The sequence below is a fragment of the Carya illinoinensis genome, chromosome 2, assembly GCF_018687715.1.
Source record: "Carya illinoinensis cultivar Pawnee chromosome 2, C.illinoinensisPawnee_v1, whole genome shotgun sequence".
Taxonomy (NCBI): Eukaryota; Viridiplantae; Streptophyta; class Magnoliopsida; order Fagales; family Juglandaceae; genus Carya; species Carya illinoinensis.
In genome coordinates this window covers 1,091,801-1,103,706 of record NC_056753.1, presented here as the reverse complement: position 1 = coordinate 1,103,706, position 11,906 = coordinate 1,091,801, and the positions used below count along the sequence as shown (strand labels likewise).

The 11,906-nt window shown below is 36.0% G+C and overlaps 2 protein-coding genes across 2 annotated transcripts; both read right to left on the bottom strand.

The window, feature by feature from the left end:
- Window positions 1–1,955: 1,955 nt before the first annotated feature.
- On the bottom strand, window positions 1,956–3,241 carry LOC122296113 (probable esterase KAI2). The gene is made up of 2 exons (XM_043105550.1): window positions 2,768–3,241; window positions 1,956–2,548 (listed from the first exon to the last, which is right to left on the bottom strand). The coding sequence occupies exons 1-2, from the start codon at window positions 3,136–3,138 to the stop codon at window positions 2,104–2,106; spliced, it is 816 nt and encodes a 271-aa protein (XP_042961484.1). The 5' UTR covers window positions 3,139–3,241; the 3' UTR covers window positions 1,956–2,103.
- Window positions 3,242–5,608: 2,367 nt separating this feature from the next.
- On the bottom strand, window positions 5,609–9,594 carry LOC122296107 (probable protein phosphatase 2C 63). The gene is made up of 4 exons (XM_043105540.1): window positions 8,943–9,594; window positions 8,162–8,535; window positions 6,199–6,435; window positions 5,609–6,031 (listed from the first exon to the last, which is right to left on the bottom strand). The coding sequence occupies exons 1-4, from the start codon at window positions 9,196–9,198 to the stop codon at window positions 5,780–5,782; spliced, it is 1,119 nt and encodes a 372-aa protein (XP_042961474.1). The 5' UTR covers window positions 9,199–9,594; the 3' UTR covers window positions 5,609–5,779.
- Between the last annotated feature and the right edge of the window lie 2,312 nt (window positions 9,595–11,906).

Sequence of the window (11,906 nt, the reverse complement as noted above, 5' to 3'; positions counted from 1 at the left end):
ATATTCCGTAAATCAGCTTTGTCAACACATGCAAGCTCCCACTTCTGCACATTGGACAGCAGCCAAACGAGTGTTACGGTACTTGAAGCAGACACTTGATTATGGCCTCTTCTACAAACATGGTTCTTTTTCTATTAATGCCTACTGTGATTCAGATTGGGCTGGAGACCCTGATGGCAGACGATCAACGTGTGGCTATGGTGTTTATGTGGGTCCTAATCTTATCTCTTGGTCAGCCAAGAAACAACCGATTGTTTCCAAATCTAGTACAGAGGCGGAATATCGATGCTTAGCTCTTGTCACAGTTGAGGTATATTAGCTATGCATGCTCATGTATTTCTCTTGACTCAGCTCCCATTGTTTGGTGTGATAATGTCAATGCTTTAGCTCTTGCCTCCAATCTAATCTTTTATGCAAGATCTAAACATATTGAAGTGGATTACCATTTTGTCGAGAAAAGGTGGCAAATTGAGACATAATCCTACAACACATCCCCTCTACATTGCAAGCAGACATTTTTACCAAGGGTCATACCGCTGATAGGTTCTATTTTCTCAAAGACAAACTCGCAGTGTTGGATCTCCCTGCTAGTTTGCGGGGGAATGATAAGGATAAGGATCATAATATTCAAACTGAATAGTTTGCAGCTTGACGTTGGAGACATTGAAGACGTTGCGACTTTATGTTGGAAGACGTTGCGGTGTAGCTTGGCATAATCCTCTGTTTATATTTTAAATCTCTTGTAAATCTTATCTCTTGTAACCAACACAGATCTTTTTCTTATCTCTTGTAACAACTTTGATTATATATATATATATATATATGAATGAGGTTACACTCGTCTCTGGTAAGTAAAACCAGAGTGATTTCAATTCTTTCAAGGAGGAGAAGATAACTTAAGTGTTGCTGGAGGGCCCTTTTTTATGATTAGCACTAACATTTTCTGATGAAGTTGTTCCATGAAAAAACTTAGTGATCTGCAAAGCACGTTGAAGAGCATCAGGAGAGGAGGAATATATATTGCTCCATTAATTTTTACTTGGAACTCACCTATTCACGGAGAGAGAGAGAGAGAGAGAGAGAGAGAGAGAGAGAGAGAGAGAGAGAGAGAGAGAGAGAGAGAGAGAGAGAGAGAGAGAGAGAGAGAGAACGCGAACAAGAAGAACACGGAATTTTTTGTCGCCCAAAATTCAATTCACTCCCTCAAGATAAAAACGCACCATTTTATTAAACAGTTGATTGGTGCACAATCCGTCCCCATCTTGCCTTCATTTAGACTTCTCAAAAAACAATCATAATAACTCAATCCGATCTTCTCTTTGCACATGTAAACTATTAAAGTAATTAGGTAATAAAAGTAAACTTATTGGATTCTATTCAGATGATAAAAATATTTTATTTTATTTTATTATTATAATTTTTTTAAAATTATTATATAAAATATAATAAATAATTTAATTTTTTTAAAATTTTAAAATAATAATAATATTAAAAATAATATTTTATTTAATTTTTAGCTTTCATCTAAAACTATCTCATCTTATCTCTTCTCAAGAAAAAAAAAAAAAAAAAAAAAACAAAAACAACCTTCCCCTTGGGTCACCATCAAGAATTTTATTTTTTATAATTAAGATAGAGATAGGTTAGGTATATGGATCCTTCTTGAAGCCCACATGTAACGTTAGATGCTATACATACAGACGTGTTCCTTATATTTGACACAAAAGTTATAAGGTTTTTTAAATACAATCACTTGATGTTGTGTCCATATTTGGTACAAATAATTGTATCTAGAGATATTGTTCAATCAAATCATTCTATAGAGGATCATAAAAATCCTCTCTCCTTTTCAATTATAAAATAAAATGCATGATATTTTAACTCTTTAATGTAAAATAATTAAAACATCTAATAGTTTATCTTAAAACAAATTATACCATCATGAAAAATTAAAATATTCTAATAGCTTATGAAAATTTATATTATTTGATCACTTCAAGCAACGATAGATCATTCTGAATTACATGCAAAAGTAAATTAATTGCAGTCCATTTTCGGCCCACAAATACTAACACAAACCGATACCAAAAGGAAATGCGCACGTCATAAAGCAATATCGTGACGAATATGCCTGAGAAGCATTGGAATTACGACTTCCGGCGAGCTCAATTGGGGAAGATGACCGTCTGAAGACATGACTTCCACGATCGACTCACCTCCGAGGTTCTGATGCAAGTATTCGGACACCACGACCGGCACGGCCAGGTCCTTCATGCTCTGCATTATATGGCACGGCACGGTGACCAGACACAGTATCTGTCTCATATCGCTTTGGAAAATGGTCTGCGCCACGCTCAGCGCTATGTCGGGTCTCATGTTGAAAAGAGTTCGGCTGAACTCTTGGACCGCCACCGAGTCCATGTCCCCGCCCACGGCAAGTGGAGCGAATCCTGAGCACCATGCCTTGTAGTTTGACCTCATCGCTTCGAATAGCTGGTCTAGATCTTCTTGCTCAAACCCTCCATAGTAATCCACATCGTTCAGGTACCTGAAAAAGCAAAACAAGTTATGATCAAAATGGCCAATTTACAACGCATCGAAATGATCGAATCTAATTGATTGAGATGCATGGTTAAACCTTTATTGAATCGAGAAGAAAAGGACATAACTGCTAAAATATTCGAAAAGGGTAATCGCGTTTGATTAATTAACTAGGAGGATGGAAAATATAAGCGCTTTTAATTTGAAGATGAATCCACGTACGAACCTCGGGGAGGCGCCGACCATGATAATCTTGGAGAAGAGATCGGGGCGAGAGATGGAGGCGAGGGCACCGATCATGCCCGAGACTGAATGGCCAACAAAGACGCAGGAATCAACACGTAGCTCTTCCAGAATGGCGAGCAAGTCGTAAGTATAACCCTCAAGAGTGGAGTAGCGTTGGAAATCGAAGTAGTCCGGGTTGGTGGTACCGGCGCCCATGTTGTCGTACAAAATGATGCGTTGGTTGTCGTCGAGGAGGTGAGGAATAAGATGCTTCCAAACAGACTGGTCGGTGCCAAAGCCATGGGCAAGCACTATGGTTCGCTCGCCAAAACCCAACACCTTCACGTTGTGAGCTTCTTCGACGATCCCCATTCTTAATCAATCACGTCTGGTGCTTAAACCGAGTCTTTTCGTGTTTCTGTTCCTTGCAGTACAGTTGGGGACTATTTTTTATTTTTTATTTCTCCAAGTATATATGAAGTATGAAAGCGTAGACTTTGTTGCTGGTCTTTTCTTCAGGCTCGCTAGCACCACATGTTTCCCTGATAAGATTTGTGGAAGGGCTTTTATCTGTTGCTTCGAGTTCAAACTCTCATTCATTGAAACCGTATTCTCTGATTTTTCTCATATTTTTCTTCCAATATAGATTTTTATAATATTTATTAATATTTTTAAACATGTTCATCTCAGTTTTTTCAGATAAAAAAAAAGTAATAAATATAATATCTATCTGTATCTTACTGTATTAAATAATGTATTTGAACAATATAGATTCCAACATCATAGTAGAATTCTATATATACTGTCTATATTTTCTAATATTTTTTTAAATAAATCATATCGTACATTATAATTTTGATCTGAAACATATATTATAAGTCAATTATATCATTAATAATTTTTCAGTACACAACTGTAATTAATATAGTCTTATTTATAATGTAAATCTCTATAAATTACCGTCTGAGAGATAGTATAGACAGAATTAACAAATTCTATATCTTATTTAAGATGGAGTATAGGACAGGTTTCTAAATTGTATAAGTTAATTAGCTCAAAAAAACTGTATAATGTCAGGATCTGTGGATATTGTTGGCTGATTGAATGGAAGATATTTAGCGATATTAGCAGCTGAGGATGTGATTTTGACCATATCGTTTGGTTGTATGTACTTATGGGGCTTTCTGCTGGCTGCATGTGTTAGTTGCCCTGCCGCAAGGGCAATTACTTTAACAGTGATGGGAACCAACCGGCAGTTTTGGACTCTTCGAAATATATACAACCCAATTAAAATATCTTACAAATAGCATGAAGAGCTAAGTCAATTTGACAAAGCTTTTAGTAGTTCTATAATTTATAACGCCGGGTTCCACTTCAATTTGGCACTTATCTTCGATAGAGACGCGAGGGAAATTAGACATTAATATCGTAACAAGTCTGCTCAACCATCACCGGGATTATGATACCCGAATTGCTTGAGTGGAAAAGAAAGAAAACTGTTATATACACGAAAAGATTATATAAAATAAATTTACAAATTGATGTGATTTTATATAATCCATTATATCTATTTTATAATAAAAGTAACTTTACAATCTAACGTACCACATCAGTTTATAGATTGGAAAATACTTTGGCCACAAATAGATTATATACAAGTAAATCTACAAACTGATATGTCTTGATGTGGTACATTAGATTGTAAAGTTACTTTTAGTATAAGAGGTCTGCTATATGTAAGCAGACGGCGGACTAAAATGCGGACGAAAGATGACATGGTAAGAAAAAAAAAAGAAAAAAAATGTGCTTTCTTGGTTTTCCTCCCGCAGTTTCTTTGTCTTCTTCTACCAGCGGATAACAAAAATTTTTACATACATTCAACTCGACACAAGCAACAGAGGAAGTTTGTCAGAGTCCCAACACAATTTAATACACTCTTGCACGCATTCTCTCTCCCCTCTCTGAGGAGAAAAAGTGGCATGATGAATCTTCTTGGTCTTCTGCTTCGCATGTGGGTATCGAACGCCATTTTGTCTACAATCATCATTGATGCCAGATCAGAGCCTGCTAAATCTGTAATTTCGGAGTCTGCTTCTGTTGCTCAGAGAGAGCCTCACTTCTCAATTTTCTCTAAATATGGAAGCTGAATCTCCAGGTACTTCAACAATGCACAAGGATTAGGATTCGAAACCAGAAAATCGGCTGTTTGGAAAAATCGGCTTAGGGTTAACGTTCATAACAAAGAAGACTAAAAAAATAAATTTTAATGGAGGAGTGAACGAGAATCGACGGGTGAGAAGTGAATCTCACCATTAGAATGGAGAATGAATCGACGGGTGAGGGAGAGAGAGAAGGAACGAAAATGGAGGAAAATGAATTAGAATGGAGAAGAAACGTGGAACAATGTGTTTTCATTTCAATTTCCTTTCTGCCCAACACATTCACTTCTGTTAGATTGAAATACACCGTTTCATTAAACGGATTATTTTATCCATTGGTCCCCAATGTGGTCCCCAAACTGCTTGCATTCAGACTTTTCCTTATTATAAAGTAGATCTAATGGAATCCATAAAGTCACATTAGTTTTTTGGTTTATTTTGTATAATCTCTTTGTGTCTGAAGCAGTTCTCAGATTGATTTACTTTTGTATAATCTCTTTGTGACTAAAGTATTTTTTAAAATAATATACATATAATCAATTTCACAGTCTTTTGTACAATTCTATTTCAAATTAAGAATATTTTTGTAAAAATAATATTGTTTTATAAAAATACCCTTAATTTTAAATATGATTGTCAAAAAAGTTATACATGTATTATTATTCATTGAAAAATATGATCGGTGAGGTTCCAATGCAAATATTTCATTAATCTAATCAGCATGGGCAATCAGTGTTTTTAATTAATTATTTCTACATATTTCTATTTGCTTAAACTTATGAAAAAAATGATGATTCTACATTGTATCAAACTTACTATATTGAATTCGAACTCCGATTCTATACTAATTCAACTTAAGCTTTTGCAATCTCTGTACTCAGGGAGAAGATATCTACAGGGGTACTTGTGCAGTCAAAGGGGCATCCATCCTTGGGTCTACCGGTATGAGAACCTCGTGAATGATCCAGATATATGACAATGACAGTAATATCGTCGTGAAAATGGCGCCTTGCCCCCTTTTCAATTTTCTTTATGTCTTCATATCTTATTTCTCTTTTCCTAGCCGCCTCCTGAATGGCAGCTCTTATCAATCGCTTTGCAATTCCCTGCAACAGTTATGGCAGATTTTAATTTCTTTTCGTATACCATAATAATTATTAATCAAATTAAAAGTATAGATCTATCAACACTGTTGCAATGGTAAAAGACACAAATATGCCTCGAAGTGCGCAGAGAAATAAGAGAGCAAAGGGAAAATTTAGGGCGCCCTTACAACTCTTGGATTTTTAAAGACAATTTCAACAGCTGCTTCATCACTTAAATGCTCCCAGAGACCGTCTGATGCAAATATCAAAAACATGTCTTGTGGGTTTAACTTCCGAACAACCATTGAGGGTTCGGCTGTCATTACAGGTCTGTTTACAGGAATGGGTGATCTGTACTGCAGGAAAAGAGGATGCCTGTTAAACTCAGGTTTCTTCAGGTAGACATCTCCAATTGATCTTGAGACCTATAAAGGGATCAAAGCATAAATGTAATGACTTTCTGGCAAATAAAAGTCTTTGGAATTACTCACACAATTTCATTGCAAAAAAATAAGGTAGTAACCATCAAGAAGAATAAATCCACACAAAAAGATGGTGACTTCTAGATTTATTCAAGCACGTTTGAATTTAGAAAAGTATCATTTTCGAAAGAATTATACTTTACATTATGCGTACAATAAGTGCATGATAAGATTTCAAAGAACAGAGATCTTACAGGTGCCACTGATTCAAAAAAGTAATTCAATATTCTTGTTGGTGTTATCTTATGAAGTTCAACAACAACATAAAAACAGATAAAAACAGGAAAGAAAACTTTCTGCGTTATAAGCAAGATATGTTACAAGAGTGCAGATATTAACGAGTAAAGATTAAACATGGCAACAGGTGTGAGGTGTTAACCCATAAGCAAACTATAGGTTACTCATTTCCTCTCTATCAAGCACATAATCTGTTCCCATACTCATATAAGAGTCGTACCAACAAAATTTCCAGAAGGATGAAAGTGCCCGTTTCTTTTTTTTTTTTTATATCTTTGGGTGTCCGGGCCAGCTTACGCGCACCTCGACTAATCTCACGGGGCCCTGAAGTTAACAGCCAGGTAAATCTCCAGTGGCCCTGAGGGGACTCAAACTAGTGACCATTGGGGAGCAAACCCAAGGCCTGACCAATTGAACTACCCCTCAGGGTTAAAGTGCCTGTTTCTTATGTAATAGTGCTCAATTTCTCTGGAAGGCAGAAGCCTGCCAGCTTAACTCGGGATGGCCATAAAATTCCCAAGAATTGCATAAAAACATAACAAAATCCATTTAAGCCTCATTTGGTTACACAGATAAGATGATATGAGAAACTTGTGAATAATAGTGAGATAATTTGTGAATAGTAGTGAAATGGTTTGAGTTAAGATTTTTATAGAGTTTCAGGAAATGAGATAAAAAAAAAAAAAAGTTGAATAAAAAATTACAAAGTTAAAAGAGTATTAGAATATAATTTATTAATATTATTTTTGTTTTGGCATTTGAAAAAGTTGAATTATTTTTTGTGTTTTGTTTGGAAGTTTGGGAAAGTTGTAATGATTAGGTAATGATTAGATAAAAAAGTTGAAAAATTGAAAATTCAAAATTGAATTTTTTTTTTTTGTTTGAATGGTGCTTGGATGTTGAGAAGAGATGAGATGAAATGGTTTGAAAGGTTTGTGAAACTGGAAAAAAAGTATACCAAATTATAGTATAATAGTCAAAGCAACCCAAGATTTTAGAACACAATGAACTTGTCATTTGAACTGCCAAAAATGCAAATCTCCAGTTGAGCACTCCAACAGAGCACAAACTGGCAAAAGGGACTGTTCTAAACACTAAAATTCCACCATATATCACATTGCAAAATGAATGTCCCAATTTTGTATTAGAATTTCTAAAATGAATTTTGCTGTAAATCATACCAGCGCTGCAGAAAGATTGCATAATTGAAAAAAATTTCCTATATCACTTATATCAGCTCCAATGAATTCTCAAATTGATCCATGCATATGCCTAAACAATGCTAGTGGCACATATAGATCACATCAAATTGCAGGAAACAGACACCAGATGCCCCATTGCTCTCATCCAAAATTCAGTCAGAGACTTGAAAACTTTAACTATAGAAGTAAGTCACTCACAACCTACCAAAGAGATTAACCATGATTCTTACCTGAATAATTCCCTTGATTCGCCAAACTCCATGGGTATACACCACAATATGTGAATCATCAGGATGAAGCGCCCTGACTTCTTTCCTCACTTCCTCAACTCCTACATTATGATCAGTAGATAACCGCTCTGCCACCACAGGACTATTTGCCTGTCCTGAGTATCTGCGGCCCAGAACCGCCCTAGAGTCCCCAAGATTAGCCACATACAAAACGTCATTCGATATTGCCCCGACAAGACAACATGAACCCACCGAAGCAATCTGCGGCTGAGCTGGCCAGGATTGCTTCACCAAGTGAAAGAAGTCCTGTTCTGTGGCATCAAATGCCTTCTTGATGACGTCCTCGGACAATCCACCCTGTTCTGTTGCAAACTCTGAGGGTAAAAATATATAAACAATCAATTTGTTAAGCAAATAAGAAGCTCCGTGTATTGGAAAATTGTGATTAAAAAATGGTTGCTAAAGAAAACTGCTGTTTAATTGCTACGAATTAAGAACTGGGGTCAAGAAATGAAATTAAAAATTCTGGAAACCATTCTTTTCTTGTTGGATTGAATCCTGAAAGAATGGAAAAGGCAATGCCAGCCAGCCCCCTCAGTTGAGCAAAATTCTAATGTTAGACGTTATCAAGTCACGGATAATCATAAAACCAAGATCCAAGTTTTGACTTTCTTTTCCTTTTCTAACATTCCCAACGCAAGCAAACAGGCAATTACATTTATAATTTTCGTTGAAATATCCCGATCAAACAACAGAAATTAAGAAGGATTAGTTAACTTACTATGAAGAAGAGGGAAGAGGTGGTGAGTGATGAAGCGAGAAGCTTCGGGGCCGCCATGGCCATCGTAGACACCGACATAGGTGGCGGAAGGAGAGGTGAAGACTTGTCCCTGGTCTTCCAGAAACGAGTTGGCTTGCACCACGGCGATCGAGTAGTCCCCTGATGCGTGGGGCTTCAAGTCCATCTGCCACAGAAGTTCATCCACCCTTCCCCCTCCAAAGCACCACTCGAATGGCCTCCAGCACAGCTCCAACATCTCTCTCTCTGGAATCAAACGGTCCCAGTGGGTTCTTTTTTTTTTTTTTGGGGGGGGGGGGGGGGGTGGGGTTTGGTGTGGCGAAAGTCAATTTCGGTATCGGTATGGTCTTTGTTTTTAATCAAATTTGTTAGAAAAGATGTCAGTTTGGTGGCTAACGAGCTCTGAATACAGAGAGGTTTAAAGAGAGTGGAATGCCGCGTTAAAAAGGAGACACAGATTTTCCAGGAAAAAACGCGAAGGATGCGTTCGGTGAGAAGGTCTTAGGCGTAAGACCAAGATTTGAGACCGAGTTTGGTTTAAGATTTTGTGCAAAAGTTGTTGTGTAATGGAGAGTGGGACAGCGCGTAACATAAAACTTTATCATTTTCCTTTTCCATTACCGTTTTCTTCGGTGGCCCTGACGCGGAGATTGAAGAAAATTTTCCTCTTTGTCCGACAGTGGGACTTCCATTTCCATTATAGCTGTCAGCAGTCGCTTTTAGACATCTAAATACGGCGAGGAATGAGGTCAGTCGCAATCCATTTTAATTTGAATGAATAATGAGGTATGATAAATTACAAATTAACGTAGTTTATGATAATATATTAGATTTATTTTATAATGAAAAGAATTTTATAATTTAAATGTCAAATTATATCAAGATGATTTTATGTTTAGACACAGTTGATCTCATCTCAACATTTAAATACTATTTAAATATAAATACTTTTCAATCTTTCTCGTATTTTTTCATCTAATCATTACAACTTCTCAAAAGTTCTATATAAAATATAAAAAATAATTTAATTTTTAACAATACTACAATTTCAAAATAAAAATTATATTATAACAATATTTTAACTTTATAATATTTTTATTCAACTTTTTTTCTAATCTTTTCCAAAACTAGATGCAAATTTTAATTCAAACTATTTCATTACTATTTACAAACCCTCTCACTACTATTTATAGATTTCTCATCTCATCTGACTATCCAAATAAAATCTAAAGGATTAAGGTTGAAGGGTTGACATATCCATCAAAATTCAAACTCAACATGAAATCTTCAAATTTGAAAGATTCCCTCTATTGCTGAAAAGGAGGAAAAATAATCTTTTTCTTATTTCATTTTTGGAATTAACATCTATATCATCTTATCTTATTTCATTCGTCCGCATTATAGCATTTGATTTAAAACTAGGTTATCATATATAAGTATTAGAGCAATAAAAGTAAAATTTATTGGCATCATCATCTATCCCCCCCCCACACCCCCCCCCCCCCAAAAACGGAAAGAAATTTAGGACAACATTACATACCTCATCACCAATGATACTCTAATATTGTTGGTAAAAGCATGACCCAAAGCCATCTGGTCCAAGTGACTTCAAAGGGCCCATCTGCTTTACTGCTACCTCAATCTCTCCTTTTGTAAACTCCTGTTGCAGGCATTCATTCATCTCTCTTGTTACCCAAGTGTCTAAAAAGGTCAGGCAGGCTTCAGTTGCTTCCCCTAATGTTAAGACCCCCTTGTAAGTGAATATAGCCTCATCAGTATCTACAACGTAATCCACAAGATCATAGCAAAGATTTTAACAAACAGACCCAAAAAGATACTGCCAACCATCATTTCCCAGCAGCAAAGCGCTTTTATCCTAGGAAGATTGAACTCAAACAATATCGTAGTAGCATATGAGGTTTTACATTCTATGAAAAATAGAAAAAGAGGGAAGACACCAAGAATGACCCTTAAACTCGACATGTCTAAGGCATATAATCGAGTTGAATGGAGGCTTATTTGGAGGTTGTTATAAGAAAAATGGGCTTTGGTGAAAAGTGGATAAAGTTGATAATGAACTGTTTTACTACAATTACATATTCTATGCTTGTGAATGGATCGACAAGAAAGTTTTTCCCATTGAAGGATTAAGGGAAGGGGATCCTCTCTCACCATACTTATTCTTGTTGTATGCAAAAGGCTTGAGTAACATGTTAAACATTGCTTAGAGCAAAGGGGAAATAAGAAGAGCGACAGTTGCTAGGGGTGGGACAAAAGTGAATCACTTAATGTTTGCAAATGACTACATAGTTTTCTGTAGAGCCACCTATGAGGAATGGAAATGCATCAATTAGATACTTGAGAAGTATGAGCAAGCATATGGGCAAAGTCTTAATAAGCAAAAAACTTCAATTTTTTTCAATGGTAATTCAAAGGAGTAGTTGAAGAAAATGATTATAAAAGGAGGTGGAGCAAGTAGTGAGAATTTTGAAAAATACTTAGGTCTGCCCTCTATGATAGGGAGATCCAAGTATAATACTTTTAGAGATATAAAAGAAAAGATTTGGCAACGACTCAACAACTGGAAAAATTAGTTTCTTTCTCAATCTGGAAAGGAAATCATTCTGAAGGCTATGATTCAAGCAATTCCTACATACCATATGAGTGTCCTCAAACTACCTAAGAGATTATGTAATGAGATCTAAGCTATGATGGTCAGATTGTGGTGGGTTTAGAAACAAAGTGAGAAGAAAATTCATTGAAAAAGCTGGGATAAAATGGGTGCTCTAAAAGGAGTAGGAGGAATGGAATTCAAGGTTCTAGATAGCTTTAACAAAACTATGCTCACAAAGTTGGAGGCTACTCACCAACTCGAGATCATTGCCTACAAAGATCTTAAAATAAAAGTATTATAAGAAGCAGGACCTGTTACATGCAAAGTTGGGC